This window comes from Fusarium verticillioides, chromosome 7 (assembly GCF_000149555.1).
Source record: "Fusarium verticillioides 7600 chromosome 7, whole genome shotgun sequence".
Classification (NCBI taxonomy): domain Eukaryota; kingdom Fungi; phylum Ascomycota; class Sordariomycetes; order Hypocreales; family Nectriaceae; genus Fusarium; species Fusarium verticillioides.
The window spans coordinates 93,641-110,563 of record NC_031681.1 but is presented as its reverse complement, the minus strand read 5'-3'; the positions used below and the strand labels follow the sequence as shown (position 1 = coordinate 110,563).

Sequence of the window (16,923 nt, the reverse complement as noted above, 5' to 3'; positions counted from 1 at the left end):
TACTATCACGCTAAAAGTTTAACTAGAGTGTCTGCCAGAACTGAGACTCAGTCCCTCACGACCTCTCGTCCTTACTCTCCATCATGTCGTTCGGCAGCAGAGCTGTTGTGATAACACAGCCCAGCATAACACCACCAGCAAGATACAGGACGCTGTTTATATCACCCTGCCCGTTCTCACCCGTGCGACCATACAGATGCTGCGCAATCAGCGGACTCACAATGCCAAACAGTCGACCCCAGAATCCTGCAATACCACAGGCTGTACCACGGATTGGTGCAGGGAAGGCCTCGGGAGTCCAACCGTAAAGCACGGCGTTGAACATGGACTGGAAGAAGTATTCCATGGTGAAGAGACCTTCATTCTTGGCACGCGTATCGACTGTTGAGAAGAGGATGATGGAGATGCCCATTAGTGCAGCTGATAGAACCATTGTCCACTTACGGCCAATAGCTGGGATGCGATAGAGTGTTGCACCGAGAAGTACTCCGACGATTCCAGGTGCATAGGTGTAGATGTATGCAGCATAAGTCGATTTGAGACTGACGGATGCAGCACCGTTCTTTAGGGCGAGTATACTGGGCAGGTAGAAGCCTGATATGTTAGAGATGCTTTATAAAGTTCACAGTGGACTTACCTGCAACGGTAAATCCCCAGTAATCCATGATATACGTCAACCATACAAGAACTGTAAGACGAGTCATCTTAGGACTGGAAAACAGCATCTTGTATCTCGACAGCTCAAGCTTGGCCTTTTGAGACCACGCCATGTTAAGCTGCTTTGTTCCCGCTCCCAGAGCAGGTGTTGCACTATTACCACTTCCAAGAGAGCTATCATCTGCCTGGAGTGACTCAAATAGCTCAAGAGTGAGTCCACACTGCTTCTTGTTCACCTTGGCCATGTGCTGAAGCGTCTCAATTGCCTGGCCGTCACGACCGCGATAGATGAGATACTTGGGGGTCTCGCGGAAGTTGAAGATAAGAAAACGGAGTATAAAGACTGCCAGAGTGATACCGCCAATTGTGAAGAGAAGATATCGCCATCCCATGTTGTCGCCTCGGGAACAGCATCTTTCTCCGGCCTCGGCATTGTTGCATGATACCAGAGGATCGGACTCGGAGAAGTTGGGAGAACATGCGTAGACTGGAATGAAGCCAAAGGCAATAGCACTGCAGAGAACGACTCCAATAGGTTGGAAGACAGACAAACAGGCCAAGAGGAAGCGTTTGTTCTACTTGCATTAGTAAAGGTGCCTTTGTTGGGTGTCATCAACATACCTGAGGAATGAACTCAAGAGTAATTGTTGTGTCGATGGGAATATTTCCTCCAACACCGAAGCCGACAAACGCTGTCAACACCAGAAAAGTGGTGTAGTTGTTAGATGCTCCAAGACAGAGTCCAAATATCGACGAAATGAGACATGTCAAGTTGAACGCCCAGCGACGACCTAAAAACTGTCAGACAACATCTCAGCAAAAGGAAAGGAATCTCCAGGTGGAGGACCTGTACGTCAAACAACCCAAGAGCATCATACCAATAATATCCGCCAAAAACCCCCAAACAAACGCCCCCGCCGTAAGCCCAGCATTGAAGCTCGTTGAGATATTCCCCGACTCATCACGTCCAAAGCCCAGCTCCTGCTGCAGCGGTCCAAGCACGAGACCAAAGGCCTGAGCCCAGAGGAGATCGAGCAGATAGCCGAAGCCACAGAGTCCCCAGATGTACCACTGGTATTTGCCCATTCCTTGGGCGTCGATCTCGCGGTTGATGAGGACGCATTTCTTCTCGTAGAGGGTTAGGCCGTCGAGGTCGTGGAGGAGGGGGTTGCGCGAGTTGTAGACCTGTGCGTTTTCGACCTGTGATGAGGGGAGGGTGTCGCCGTCGACTTTGGACATTTCTTCTGATGAGGGCATGCTGGAGGTTATCGTGAAGTATTTGCGTAACGCCGCGTTTCAGTTACCAACAGTGTGATGGAATGCGAAGGGGAACAGTACGAGAATATTTCCATCGCTATCTCTGTTTAAGGGATCTGCAATCTCATGTCACACCAGTACAACTTTAATCAAGCCATCATTGGTCTACACTATCAAGATCGTTGATGTCATTTTGTACTGGTGAGGTGATGTCCTGAAGGTTTTGATTGGCCCGGAGCTTCTCCTCAGCCATGCAGTCATCATAAACCCGGCAGTATCCTTTGTTTGTCTCGTGTTGGGCCAGAGGGATCAATTTAGGCTATCACGGGGCGAGAGGTACGAAAGCTAATCTGGTAATCGGTGAGTTGTTTCCGGTTTAGATCCGTTTCCAAGACGTAAATGTGGCGACCCACGAGTTTGTCGGTCAGGAACTCACGGGTAAGTGATGCTGTTATCTACCTTCTACCCAACTTGGTATCGGCAGACCGGGCAGAGACATATGACCATATTCAAGCTCCATCAGTGCGATTGCAATGTATTGCATATTAGAATTATGCACAATGCTGTTGCACTTTTATCTTTAAAGGAATGAGAAGGTTTATGACTAACATGCTTGATGGATAATCTGTATTTCATTATTTCAGTAGTCTAAGATTATTGCTAATTGAGCAATTAATGGAGCAGGCCAGATCAGTGCCTACTTGATGCTAGCTTTTGTGTCTGTATTTTATATCTCTTATTAAAAACGTGGCAACAAACATTACTCAAGACGATATCACACAAGGTTTTAAATAGAGTGCGTACCTGCCATTGGACTTCAAGACATGGAAAACTCTAACCGTATATTAAAATAGTTCAGGGTATGGAGGCATTTGGGTCGTGCTGAGATGGAACGTCGGATGGCATGCAAGTAGGTTTCCTGGGTGACCATATGCATTCCGAGCTTGCAATGGCGTACGAGACACATGCGTGAGTATTGAACTGACAAGCCTCGGGCTACGTTTCTTTTTCAGTGCATTTTAAATCCATGAAGCAGTAGATATTCTCACGATGATGATCATGCAACCAGCATCGCGCTCTGATCAACGCGTCGCGCACGCGACACGACTCTGGATGGACATCGGATTTTATTAGTCACCGTGATCGATCTTCCCCACCAGATCGAGGAATCTGTGTCTCCAGAGATTAGCGTGGAGACAAGATCTATACTAACCCTACTCTAAGCTCAAATCGGTGGAACCTCTCACGCGAGGCTGTCAATGGCCCACCTGAGTCATTGACGTCAGCAGCAAAGTCAAGCCCGTCATGACTTTAATTGTATCATGCATATATCAATTTGTCCTTGCAAGATACCCTTGGTCCGTTCAAGACTTGAGATAATTTTGTTGATGATTGATCTTGGTATCTATGTCTCAGGAACGATTCAATACTGATCTCGAGCACGACGGCGCAGGACTAATGGCTCAGAACGGAGATAAGGGTAGAGATGGGCAGAAGAAGGTGCTTGTTGTAGGTGCTGGTGCAGCTGGGTAAGTTGATTCCAACTCAGAATTATGGATGATACTGACAAAAACAGCATGTCTACAGCTTACCATTTATCAGGGCATCCGGACAAATTCGACGTGACTCTGATTGATGCCGTTGACTACTGCGGCGGCCAGGCATTCTCCATTCCCATTGATAAAGAACGCCATGGAGCTTCCTGGTGCAACCAGGGCGTCCAAGGAGGATCTTACATCTTTCATCATACCGTCACCATGTTCTCCAGACAGGGCTACCACGCAGACCCTTGCAACCTACATGTTTCCTTCGGCAAAGACGAGACGTTCTGGAATAACGTATTCCCAACTCAGCTTCTGGTCCGCCATGAGAAGGAAGTTCGTCGCCTGACAACTGTTCTCAAGTTCATGCGCTGGTTCGAGATTTTCTTCGCCTTGCTCCCGTTGAAACTTGTCTTTAAGTTGTTTTTGTTCTCCGAGGAATTCACCAACACTATTGCCCTGCCTATGACGGCGTTGTTCCTCGGAACCGGCAATGCTACGCCTGAAGTTCCTGCGATCATGTTTGAGAGATTATGTACTTCACCGACCTATGGAATGTGGTATCCGTCCGACAGAAACACCGTCATCAGCAACAAACCGCCCATGATTGTTTTCCCGAAATTCTCAGAGTTCTACGAGACGTGGAGGAAGGATCTTGTCTCTCGTGGAGTCACCGTCCGACTCTCAACAGAGTTGACCGAGATTGTTCAGCGAAACAAGAATGGCGTTGTAGTGAAGCTCAAGCCGAGAACTCCGATGCCCGACCATCATAACCCCAACGGTGGAGATCCCGATGCTCCTGTAGGCGAGGAAAAGTACGACGAAATTGTGCTCTGCTGTCTCGCCGACACGGCCAAGAAAGTCCTCGGCAAGACAGCCACCTGGAAAGAAAAGAAGGTCTTGGGTTCAGCAAAATTCAGCGACGATATTACAATTACTCACAACGATTCCGATTACATGAAGAAGCATTACGAGAATTTTTATCGTGATGATTTGGCCGTTGCGAACATCAATGGAACTGACCAATCGGATCGTCTGGCGTTTGCAAAGACAGAATATCGACCCATGTACTACATCAAGATGTACCCAGAGGACAAGTCCAAGCTGGAAATGTGCTTCGACTGCACAAATTACCAGAGTCAGTTCCCTGAAAAGGTTCCATTCGAGCAGCATGTCTTTCAGACGATTTATCTCAACAAGGATCGGGACAGTAAGCTCTGGACTGATAACGAGATTGCCGAGGATAAAATCATTCGAAAGGACTGGTGGCATCAGCTCTGCCATGGCTACACTCACTATTTATTTGTCATTCCGTGGATGATGTTCCTCAACGCCAAGAACCATACACGCTTTGCAGCATCGTGGACTCTCGTCAACGCTCACGAAGTCGCCGTCATGTCCGGAATTGCGGCTGCAGTGGATCTCGGTGCGAACTACCCTGAAGACTTGGAGAACGACAAGTTTGCATTCTTGTGTTTCCGACTCTACTACCTTCTTACATATGGAAAATGGTACAGGAGACATTTTACGTCCAAGAAGTATTTAAAGTCTCAGACTACGGAGAGTCAGGCTGCTGCTGATGGAAAAAGTTGGGCTACTGGACTGTATGGCAGTGTTTACAAGGGACCTGGTGTTTCTGAGATTGAGAGGAGTGCGTGGAGGGAGGATATCAAAAAGGGATCTAGTACTGGTAATTTGTCTTGAGGGTAGTATAACGTAGGCCTGAGATTGAATGAGATGAGCCATTTCATTATCTGCGTCGATTAATGGTAGTGACTACTCGCTAGTTGCAAACTATCACATATAGTATCAAGCTAGCACGTGTTCCCTCGTGTTGGGGGTTCGGATTTGCTGTACTATGCTGTGCCCTATGTTTGCTTGGCAGGGGTACTGTTGGTGTTCTATTGCGTGACTCCGACCCCGGACAATTTTCTTAACCACCTTCTGTTTTGTAAAGTCTCATATAAAATAGCGCTAAGCTGTTCAGGACAGAGAGAAACTACAGAGTAGACAGAGTAGACAGTTCCAGTTAACTACTCTGCCGTTTGTTTACTCTCTCAGCTCTCATCCATTCGACAACGGACGAACTCCCGTCAAATGTCCCTCACATGCCGATCTTGACAGCAAATCGAGTATGCATGCGTAAACCTTAATCGTAGAAGGATCAAGGGATTCTAGAAGACTGCTGCATTCACAGTAGTACTGTAGGGTATGATCACCCTCTGCGCCATATTCCGTAAAGTCCATGGCAATAAGCACTGTAGGCGGGCACCAGAATCGGAGGAACTTTTGCTACCCATGTCGATTTACAAGAGGGAAGGTCAGATCCGAGGTAAGACTGACTAGGAACTAGCCCGAGGAAGCCGTCGCCTGTCATATTCCTATGTCCTCTGTTGCGTCTCTGGTTGGCCGGAGCAAGTCTGGGTATAAGCTTAAGAATGATCATGGTGGAACCAATCATTTTGGGGTTCTCAGAAGAGCTAGAAGCTCGCAATCCCTAATAAGCCACCCTCGGTTGGGGGGAAGAGCTACAAGGGTTACCTACTCCAAGTTCAAGACCTTGAGGGATTGAGTTGCCACAAACAGCAGTTGGTTGATGTGAGATCCGTGGGATTCTGGCGCCACTGGCTTGCATGAGTAGTGACCTAGGGCAATTGAAGGTATACTCTATTTCGACATCTCGGCGGTTGACTGTCCAGCATCTTACGACAAAGCTTGGGGGATTTCGTTTCGATGACTGTAATCAACTCTGCTATCATCAAAACGGGGCAAAAAAGATATAAATCACTATCATCACACGATGGGTCATTCATATCTAGGTTCGCAATCGTTGATGGATACCGCCAATCTAGGTGGATTCATCACGGGAAGGCCGCGCCTCTCATCGTGCTCGTTATGGTCGTCAACGATAAATTGGGTGGTCAAGGCTGTGACACTAAGCAACATCGGGTTAACCACCAAAGCTGGAAATGGTCACATGGGGTCATTTGGTGCCGCTTATACTCGGGAGAGCCTGAGAGGGGGACTCGTGTTCTTCGATAGGCTTCAATACTTTATTTCAGCCCCTGGCGAACCAAACCCCAAGTGAACAAAACCCCAAATTTTCTGCGTGCTGCTTTGCTGTCTGTCGTGTAGGATAAGTCAGCGGATTCATTGGCAACCGGAAGCCCGGCACCAGCTTATCTGCGGGTATGCAGATACCTTCCTAAAGCGGTAGGTCGGGCTCCCGCTGATGGTTGTGCGGGGCCCGAGGTTCGGAGCTACCAGAGATAGTGATAACGTAGACGGACCGTGATTTGCTGTACAAGGTTGCAGTGGTGATCCTGAGGAACTGTTCTAGAACAACCGCCCGCACGAGAGGAGGGAAATGGCACCATAGCGCGCTAGCTATGACCGTTTTTGCGACGTAACAGGAGTTTCGGCAGTAAGATATGGTACACAGTCAGAACTTTGGTCTAGGCTCCAAAAGGCTAATGCTCCTTGAACCTAGGGGCCCATCGCACGACCAGCCTGTTAGCCTGTCAAGGTCATGTTTGGAGAGACTCTGGGGTAAAGAGGAGCTGAAGCTCTGCATCGTTTAAGTTCGTTGGAGAAAGACTGTTTCCCCCCTGCAAGTGACCACTGTTCGGGGACGCCAGCCCAATAGAAAGTCCACCCAGTAAGCTCTCCCTATCTGTAGAGCTCCAGCGCTATCTGGAACGGGCGTGGCGCTGGACCCAACAAAAGGCCGTGGCAAGCCCTGGGACCACATCCTTGATAAGAAGGTCGGGTTGGTCGTGTTTTTGTCTTCCGTGTTGGTATGGTGGTCAGATTGTAAATGCCTGGTCGCTGGCAGGGCAGTTTTACCAGTAGATTGGTCCGCGCCGCATGAAGCATCGCCATATCTAAAACGAATGCAACGTGATCTGGATGTGTTGTAGCTCCAAATTTACATAGGTATCGCCAAGAGTGACAAGAGATTGCCAAGTCGGCAGCCAAGATGCGCCCAGAGATGTCAAGGAAACACGGGCGACAATTGACTTTTGGGGTGTGTGGCAGGCCCAGGGTACAGTACAGTACAGTACAGTACAGTAGGCACAGCAAAGCACGGTCGTCGCATTGGAATGTCTCGTTTTAATTGCAGAGACAAGGGTTCTAGACCAACCCCCAGTCTACCCAGGGCCCCTCTCCCCCTTCTCGGGGGAGGAGATGATATCGAGAAAGAACCCCGCCGAGCCAATTCTCTCTAGCGTCGCAGCTGAAGCTTATCTTAAGCTTGTTCAAAGCTGCCTAGCGTCACTGCCGGTCTTGGCTCATAAAGACACCTGGAAGCCCAAGTTTTGCTGCATTCTCTCGGTTTGTTTTGAGACAGACAGACATTTCTATCACTTTCTCTTTCCTCACTGTTTTTTTACTGTGCCACAGTAGAAACACTGCCCAGCATGTCGTCGTCACCGCACAAGGATGAGGTGAACTATGAGACCAAGGACGAGACTACCGTCACCGTGCCTCACGATGAGGAGCAGGGCACGACTTCGGGCGAGGGTCAGCTCAAGCGTGATCTCCGCGGACGACACATGCAGATGATTGCCATTGGAGGTGCCATCGGTGCTGGTCTTTTCGTCGGTTCTGGTAGTGCCCTTCACAAGGGAGGTCCCGCGTCACTGGTAATTGGTGAGTCCCCTACTACACCCGTCATTTGAGGATCAATGCTAATTAATTATCGCAGGCTGTAAGTTTCTCTGTCGCCCGCTCGATGTCGCGCAATAACCAACACATTCTAGATCTCATCATCGGTGTCATGTTGCTCTGCACCAACCTCGCCCTCGCAGAGATGGCTGTTCTTTACCCCGTCAACGGTGCCTTTTACACCTACATTGTCCGCTTCGTCGATCCCGCTTGGGGTTTTGCCTGTGGTTGGGAGTACGCTCTGTCCTGGCTTACAGTTCTCCCATTCGAGTTGATCGCTGCGTCCAAGACCATTGAGTTCTGGCGCACTGACATCCACATGGTTCGTAGATTTCTTTTCTAATGATCTGCCTTGGCGTGCTTGGCGATGCCCGGTCGTCTTGGCATATGCACCTTGACGTTTTGACAGGTTCAATTAGCTAACTCTTTGTCGCTAGGCTGTTTGGGTCACTGTCTTCCTTGTCGCTCTCACCATCGTTCAGATCTTTGGTGTCCGTGGTTACGGAGAGGGTAAGCATTTCTCGACCTCGTCTGGTCAGCATCACCACTAACGCATCGCAGTCGAATTCGTCCTGTCCGCCATCAAGATCTGCGCTTGTTTGGGATTCATCATCCTCGGCATCATCATCAACTGTGGTGGTGTCGGTGATCAGGGCTACCTCGGCACCAAGTACTGGGACAACCCTGGTGCTTTCACCAACTTCAAGGGCTTCTGCGCTGTCTTTACCATTGCTGGTACGTCTTTCACACTGCTTCACTTTTACAACGACTAACAACTATAGCCTTCGCCTTTGGTGGTACTGAAATGGTTGGTCTCGCCGCCGCCGAGACTGCTAACCCCCGCAAGTCTGTCCCTACTGCCTCCAAGCAGGTCTTTTGGCGTATTGCTCTCTTCTACGTCATCAACCTCTTCATTGTCGGAATCATTCTCCGATCTGATGATCCTCGTCTCCTCGGTGCCTCTGGCGCTAACACCAAGGCCTCGCCCTTCGTCCTCGCCATTCAAGATGCAGGCATCAAGGTTCTGCCCTCCATCTTCAACGCCGTCATCACCATCTCCGTCTTGTCCGTCGCCAACTCGTGTACCTTTGGTTCAACCCGTACCATGCAGGCTATGGCCACCCGTGGACACGCTCCCAAGTTCCTCAACTACATTGACAGTAAGGGACGTCCCCTCTGGTGTGTGCTTATTCAGCTTGCTTTCGGTCTTCTTGCCTATGTCGGAGAGGCCAAGAATGGAGGCACCGTTTTTGACTGGCTTCTGGCTTTGTCCGGTCTTGCTTTCCTCTTCGTTTGGGGTACTATCTGCCTCGCTCACGCCCGTATGCGTTCTGGCTTCAAGGCCCAGGGCATTAACCTGGACCTTGTCCCATACAAGACTCCCTTCGGTGTCTGGGGCAGCTACCTCGGCGTCTTCCTCAACGTCATTGCTCTCGTTGCCACTTTCTACTCTTGTCTCTATGTAAGTTCAACCAACCAAGACAAAATTAGTTCACTGTACTAACATGACACCAGGCTCCCGATGGCTCTCCTCCCGATGCTGAGTCCTTCTTCATGGGCTTCCTCGCCGCTCCCATCATTCTCGCCCTGTACCTCGGTTACAAGGTCTACTCTCGCGACTGGAAGTTGTATGTCAAGGCCATTGATATGGATCTTCAGACTGGCATCGTCCTCCTTGATGAGCCTGAGCCCGAGGCCCCCTGGTCATGGAAGAATGCGCCAAGACGTCTGCTCTCGGCTATTATCTAGATATCTTGGCAGAAAACGTCCTTTAAATAGTTTGCTTCGGGGCACAGTAGTTTAAATCTCATTCAATATACCTCCCGTCTTACTGCCCTCAATGTCATGTTACCCTAAATCTATTTGACCGGCAACAACAGGAAGCGGCCGAATGGCCGGGATCGGCTATTCTGTGAATTCTAATTCCCAATCTTCCCCAGCTTTCCCCGCAGATCGACTCGTATCATTTCTCTTTTTGGACTCTTGCCTTACGAACCTGCACTGCTACAGGCGCGCATATTTCGCCGTCTTACGTTCCATTAACCCATTTCCCGCCTTTAGCCTGAGTCGACAAGGTTGCCAAGCGCCTTTAGGCTAAAATCAAAACTGTCCCCATGGGGAAAAGCGAGGTTGGCAATGTTTCATTCAAAGTGACAATAATGCACAAGGAAGCAAAAGCAATCACAAACGCAGCTCAAATATTGGATAATTTTGTCGCTTCTATTCGGCCCGTTACATCGTGTATGCCTCTTGAATTAGCCGAAATTGATTCGTTGCTTGTCATGTACTGGTAATACAGACACATGGATGATACAAGGATTTATCCTGCAGCCTCAAACTGCCGGGTGAGATTTCATATATAGATACAAATGCAACAGCACGTCGCTGCAGTTATTTTCCTCTGGTACTCCAAGCAGTTGCATCGAGTCCACTGCGACTCTACACTTTCCAACCTTGACTACGGATACAGCCAAGATCGAACGAAACAGAGCCAACATGGGTGTCGCACCTACTACAGTCGGCACTTACGATGCCGCCCTTCAGAGGCGCCAGGCGCTTATGGGTGCCAGTGGAGCGCGAGCCCTCGTCAAGAACTGGAAGGTCGCCCGAATTGCCGCGTTTGCGTGTATCGGAGGTATTCTCTACGGTTATAACCAGGGAATGTTTTCGGGTATTCTGACAATGCCTTCTTTTGAGAGCCGTAAGACTCCTCTTGTTGTTTTGTGGAGATTTGCTGACATCTGCAGACATGGGAGATTACATCAAGAACCAGACCAAGAAGGGTTGGCTTACATCTATTCTCGAACTTGGTGCTTGGCTCGGAACTGTCATGTCAGGTGCCATCGCTGAATTGTGCTCTCGAAAATACGGTATCTTGATTGCGACTTGTGTCTTTATCATTGGTGTCGTCATTCAGTCCACTGCTATTCAAGCTGGACACAATGTCATTCTCGCCGGCCGATTCATCACGTACGTATTTCCAGTGCGATCTGATCTCATCTAACATCTGTAGTGGTATGGGAGTCGGTAGCTTGTCAACCATTGTTCCGCTTTACAATTCCGAATGCGCTCCACCGTATGTGACGACCGATGCTACTGATACACGGAGGCTTACAGTGCTACAGTGAAGTTCGAGGTGCTCTTGTCGCCCTCCAACAGCTTGCCATTACTTTCGGTATCATGATTAGTTTCTGGATCGACTAGTAAGACTCACGGTCATTAGACCATTTCTATACTGACAATTGACAGCGGCTGCCATTTCATCGGCGGAACTGGCGAGGGTCAAAAAGACGCCGCCTGGCAAATCCCCATCTGCCTCCAACTCGCTCCGGCTCTTATCCTGCTCATCGGCATGGCATGGATGCCATTCTCGCCTCGATGGCTTATCCACCACGGAAGAGAAGAGGAAGCTAGAGAGGTCCTGGCCAACCTTCGAGATCTCCCTACCGACCACGAGCTGATCGAGCTGGAATTCCTCGAGATCAAGGCTCAATCACTTTTCGAGAAGCGAAGCTTGGCTGAGAGATTCCCCCATCTCCAAGCAGAGTCAGCGATGAACACTGTCAAACTCCAATTCGTTGCTATCGGCGCTCTCTTCAAGTCCAAGGCCATGTTCAAGCGTGTCATTGTCGCCACTGTGACCATGTTCTTCCAGCAGTGGACCGGTATCAACGCTGTGAGTCGTTCTCGCACCAACGTGAACGGAGTCAACTAACACAATCAAGGTCCTGTACTACGCACCTCAGATCTTTGGACAGCTCGGTCTCAGCAGCAACACCACCAGTCTCTTGGCCACTGGTGTCGTCGGTATCGTCATGTTTATCGCTACCGTCCCTGCAGTCTTGTGGATCGATCGTCTCGGCCGGAAGCCTGTCTTGACTGTCGGCGCTATTGGCATGGGTGCTTGCCATCTCATCATCGCCGTTATTCTTGCCAAGAACATCGACCAGTTTGAGACTCACAAGGCCGCTGGTTGGGCTGCTATCTGCATGGTTTGGCTGTTTGTTGTCCACTTTGGATGTTAGTCTACGCCCAGCTCTCTTTGTTAACTGATGCTAATGATGCTAGACTCCTGGGGACCCTGTGCCTGGATCATCGTCGCCGAGGTCTGGCCTCTCAGCACACGACCCTATGGTACTTCGCTTGGTGCCTCAAGTAATTGGATGAACAACTTTATGTATGTGACGTGACGCAGTATCCATTGTGTTAGCTAACTTTGATCAGTGTCGGACAAGTCACACCAGACATGCTGGAAAACATTACATATGGAACCTATATCCTGTTTGGATTGCTCACATGGATTGGTGCAGCCTTTATCTGGTTTATCGTTCCCGAGACCAAACGACTGTCACTCGAAGAGATGGTACGTATCCCTCCAGCTTTAATAGCTCGCCTGCTGACTGCTCTAGGACATCATCTTTGGATCTGAGGGAACTGCCCTTGCTGATAACGAACGCATGGCTGAGATCAACCGTGAGATCGGTCTTGAGAGCATTATATACCGCGATCAGTCTACTCATCACACAGAGGTCCCAGAGAAGGAGATGCTGTAATTGTTCTGCGGATGCTGGCTGTCTATTTGACTCCTTAATGATATTGGTGAGGAGCTATTTGCACAGATTGAACATTCAGAATAGCTATTGCCAATTGACTCTTTCACTCATATGTTAAACCTTTTCTGGCAGCTGTTGTTCATATACCTGCTTGACCTGTGTGATCAGCAAGGATAGGCCTGGCTTAGCTTATAGATCAACGGTCCAAATAATATTGCTCGCGGACTAGAAAGCAGCGACTATCTTCAGTAAGCCAGATCTTTACATTTGAGAGTGTTCTGCATGGAGTGCGCAGCTGTGTCGGCCATTTTATCGGCTCCGAACCAGGCACTCAATAGGTCAGACAATAACTGAGGTCGTCTGACTCCTCACGGCTCTTTTCACCATATCGGAAACTCGGAAACACCTCCTAACACGAAGGTTCTCTCAACATCAATAAGACTCCCTTTGAGGATAATCCTCTCTGTTTTATTGGCCATTGATGCATAACTGCCATGTGGAATCCCACGTGTCTAAACAGCACAGGCAGACGCGGCGCTCTGGATAACGAACTTCAGCCTTTTCCTGGCGACTCTGAAAGTAGGCTGTCTGCGAATTGCTAATGGGAGACATGGATGGTGGTTTCAGACCTATAATGCCAGCCAGAGAATAGGAGTTTACTCTCAATAAAAACATACTAAACAAGCACTAATCTGGGCCTACAATGATTCGAGATGACTCACTTCAATAGATTTCCTCTTCCGTCAAAGAACTGGGCCTGTACTCTACGCTAACTCCGCGCTGTGGCATGCCTCGCCACCTTTGCATGGAAGCGAGACAGTGCCGGACCAATCAGAATGCCAGCGTATCCAAGACGGCATCATCATTGTATCCGAGCGCGAAAACTCGTTTCTGGCGAGGACTCATACAAAAATCTCAACTCTTGGGGTTCCACTTTGAGTACCTCTGAAATAATAATGATACAGGCGCAATCAAAATCTCAATGACTTAAATGTTAAATGACAAGCCTTTTGATTCTTATTGTATTTCTCATATATTTTCTCCTCAACATTTATAATAGTAATCAATGGCTTTCCTCGCTTCTCCCTTTGGCCTTGGTGTCTCAATAATAGCCATCCTGATCGGGGCTATCATCTTCGCCAAAAAGAAACCGAAATTCCCTATCATCAACAAATACCCCAAGGACTTCTTCCACCGTCAGGCGCATCACGAGTACAAGACAAATACAAGAAAGCTACTCAAAGAGGGTGCTGCCAAGTATGGCGATGAACCCTTTACCATCTTGGTCCCAAATGGTATCAAGACAATTCTGCCCCCTTCTTGTGTCGGCTGGGCCAAGAACAACAAGGACCTGGACCATCAGCAACTCGTAAGAGACGAATACTTTGCTAGCTACCCTGGCTTCGACGTCCAGCATGTCTTGCACCACCCAAATAGGATGATCATCAACATGGTCCAGGGCAAGTTATCCAAAACTGACAAGACTCTGCCTGTCATGGATGAACACATCAATGTAGGCTTATTAGACATTTGGGGAGAATGCAAGTCTTGGAAGACGCTCAACTGGGAAGATGGAACTACCGGGGTTATTTCTCGCGCAGCAGCTTCCATCTTTGTTGGACCAGAGCTCGCTGCTGACCCTGAGTGGCAAAAGGTCTCGAGGGCTTATGTTCTGGACTACTTTGGAGCAGTTGGAGAAATGCATCTGTGGCCCTCCTGGTTGAGATGGTTAGTTGTCTGGTGTCTCCCAGGGCCCGCAGCCTGCCGTGCCGGTCTGAAGCGAGCGCGCGAGATGGTGAACAAGGTGGTTCAGAAGCGACGACAGGAGGAAGAGGAGGCCAATAAACAAGGAAAGGAACCCCCTGCATACTGTGACGCCCTTGCTTGGACTCTTGAGTCGCCACTCGGAAATGAGTTTGAGCCGGCGGATGTTCAGCTTGCTCTGGCTATGGCCGCTTTATTTACCACGTCAGAACTGTTCCGACAGATTCTCATTGAGGTTGCTCGCCGCCCTGAGGTTGTTGAACATTTGAGACGAGAGATTGAAGATGCTGCACCTGATCACGACTTTACGTCTACCTCACTCGTCAAGATGCAGTTGCTCGATAGCGTTATGAAAGAGACCCAAAGGCACATCCCCTCACAAGGTAAGTACTTTCTCCAGGAGGGTTTTCACACTTACTAACTCATTCAAGTCATATTGGAGAGATTGGTCATCCGTGACACCCGGCTTCCCGATGGCACTCTTCTCGAAAAAGGAACCCACATCGCCATCGATTCTCGAGAGATGTACGACCCCACCAAGTTTGAGAACCCCGAAGAGTTCGACGCGTGGCGCTTTTATAAACGCCGACAAGCTGGCGACAACACAAGCTTGTTCGTGCAGTCAAGCCCGGAGCATGCTCAATTCGGCATGGGCAAACACCTGTGCCCTGGAAGGTTCTTTGCTGGCAGCGAGTTGAAGCTTTGCCTGGCTCATATCATACTCAAGTATGACATTAGATTGAAGGACGGGTGCTTGGGAAAGCCTATGTCGTTTGGCTTTTTGAGTGCCACCGATCCATATACTCAGCTGGAAGTTAGAAGAAGATAGTACCGAGCTTTGTATGTGTATACTTGATAGACTAGAAATTTATTGTAAGAATTAGGGCGTATTCTCACGGCTTACGAAACCTGCTTTCATGCAAGGCCGAAGGGGAATAATGTAGCACTTTTATTACATCGTGCCTAGGATCTTGTCCTTCTTCATGGCAGAGAGAACAAATACATAGCTACATCAAGAGGTCGATCACTTCTTATTCTTCTTCTTTCTCTTCTCCTTGCACCCGGCGCACAGTTTCTCAACCTCAGTGTCAATTACCTCGGTTGGTGTTCTGCAAGCCCCAACTATGCCCCTTGACGCATTGCATGGGTACGTGACATTCCTTGTCATTTTACCATTGCGGCAATCTGGGCATATCTCAAACTCTCTGCATTGCCGACACATCGTGGTTACCTTTATGAATAGGGTTAAACTGTAGATGGTAAACGAATTTTACTCGGAACTTTAGAATGGAAGATTTAATCGAGCTGATGTTTCTAAAACACGGGGCGACAACGAGGCAATTTATAGTTGAAAGGAATATGGGTGGCTCTGTAATATGCAAGGTGTTGTTCACGGTTAGATACGACAGCTACCATGTTCACAGGCCAAAGTAGCTTGTGATTACACAATTACCTGAGTCTTAGATAGACTAACATTGCCCCTTGGTGTCTCTAACCATGACTCACTGCAAGAGCTAATCAATAGTTCACAGTCTACGTGGTAAAACATGCACAGGGAATGATGGACTGAAAAAGTCTGCTAATCCGCCTCATATTACTTGATGTCACGTTTTGGACTTCTACTACTGTTTGCTTATGTCAAATAGCGAAGTACAATGATGCAGTTTGGCTGCACAATAATAAAGGCTACTGATTGCGTTCGCTTAGTCTATCTAGGCTACTTAATATCGGAGGACATTGCCCAGCTTTCCAATGTCCAAAAGCTGGAGTTAATTTCACTCCCATATCAGCACATTTCACTCATTTCTTCTTACTTTTACTTCTACATCTAGAACACAACGTTCTAGTTGCCTCAACCCTCCTTCCGCGTCTTCCACATCGTCCAAAGAAGCCTCGAGACTGGGGACAACAGTGGTCAGAGAATCGTTGGGTAAGAAGGATTTCACAGACCAGGCAGACGGTTTGGTATGTTATTTCTACGCACATGATCTTGAAATTGGGCTGGTAATGGGGTACTGGCTTAGTTAATTATGGTACAGATTGATAGATACAGTATTGAACACCTAGCTGTCACTTGTTCAGAAGATATAGGAGACAGGAATTCGCTTCCAATTTATAGTCTAAGATATTGAAGCATAGGAGGCTGGCTCGTGATCTTCGATATGAGGCCACGTTGATCTGTGAAGATGGTTACTCAATTCAATCACACCTACAGCAAATATTATTCACACGACTCAGTCCTAGATGGAGCCTCAACAATCGACTTGATGATTTGGTCAAAGGAATGTCTTGTTTGATCGTGAGAAGGGAAAGTCCTTACCAATTTTAATTGTCCGACTACGCAAGTTGAAGGCGAGGTTTAAAAATGCCTGCGATACAATGTATAAAAGTCGAAGGAGATTGCGGAACAGGTATCAGATGACCGATTTGACATTTCAAGTAGTGAATAGTTTCATACAAATATGAAAGATACAGTTACAGCA

At 48.4% G+C, this 16,923-nt stretch overlaps 5 protein-coding genes across 5 annotated transcripts; 4 read left to right on the top strand and 1 right to left on the bottom strand.

Moving 5' to 3' along the window:
• Positions 1–55: 55 nt before the first annotated feature.
• On the bottom strand, positions 56–1,914 carry FVEG_06532 (hypothetical protein; the record flags this gene model as incomplete). Its single annotated transcript, XM_018894924.1, has 4 exons — positions 56–594; positions 638–1,232; positions 1,279–1,448; positions 1,536–1,914. The coding sequence occupies 4 exons, from the start codon at positions 1,912–1,914 to the stop codon at positions 56–58; spliced, it is 1,683 nt and encodes a 560-aa protein (XP_018752083.1).
• A 1,306-nt stretch (positions 1,915–3,220) lies between these two features.
• Positions 3,221–5,215, top strand: FVEG_06531 (hypothetical protein). The gene is made up of 2 exons (XM_018894923.1): positions 3,221–3,443; positions 3,491–5,215. The coding sequence occupies exons 1-2, from the start codon at positions 3,322–3,324 to the stop codon at positions 5,157–5,159; spliced, it is 1,791 nt and encodes a 596-aa protein (XP_018752082.1). The 5' UTR covers positions 3,221–3,321; the 3' UTR covers positions 5,160–5,215.
• Positions 5,216–7,720: 2,505 nt separating this feature from the next.
• FVEG_06530 (hypothetical protein) lies at positions 7,721–10,061 on the top strand. Its single transcript, XM_018894922.1, has 7 exons — positions 7,721–8,108; positions 8,164–8,166; positions 8,219–8,445; positions 8,561–8,633; positions 8,685–8,858; positions 8,906–9,585; positions 9,639–10,061. The coding sequence occupies exons 1-7, from the start codon at positions 7,877–7,879 to the stop codon at positions 9,870–9,872; spliced, it is 1,623 nt and encodes a 540-aa protein (XP_018752081.1). The 5' UTR covers positions 7,721–7,876; the 3' UTR covers positions 9,873–10,061.
• Positions 10,062–10,619: 558 nt separating this feature from the next.
• On the top strand, positions 10,620–12,676 carry FVEG_06529 (hypothetical protein; the record flags this gene model as incomplete). Its single annotated transcript, XM_018894921.1, has 9 exons — positions 10,620–10,824; positions 10,871–11,093; positions 11,137–11,199; positions 11,249–11,326; positions 11,373–11,799; positions 11,849–12,143; positions 12,192–12,300; positions 12,348–12,486; positions 12,533–12,676. The coding sequence occupies 9 exons, from the start codon at positions 10,620–10,622 to the stop codon at positions 12,674–12,676; spliced, it is 1,683 nt and encodes a 560-aa protein (XP_018752080.1).
• Positions 12,677–13,654: 978 nt separating this feature from the next.
• FVEG_06528 (hypothetical protein) lies at positions 13,655–15,452 on the top strand. The gene is made up of 2 exons (XM_018894920.1): positions 13,655–14,823; positions 14,872–15,452. Exons 1-2 carry the CDS (start codon positions 13,743–13,745, stop codon positions 15,267–15,269), a joined length of 1,479 nt encoding a protein of 492 aa, XP_018752079.1. The 5' UTR covers positions 13,655–13,742; the 3' UTR covers positions 15,270–15,452.
• The last annotated feature ends 1,471 nt before the right edge of the window (positions 15,453–16,923 follow it).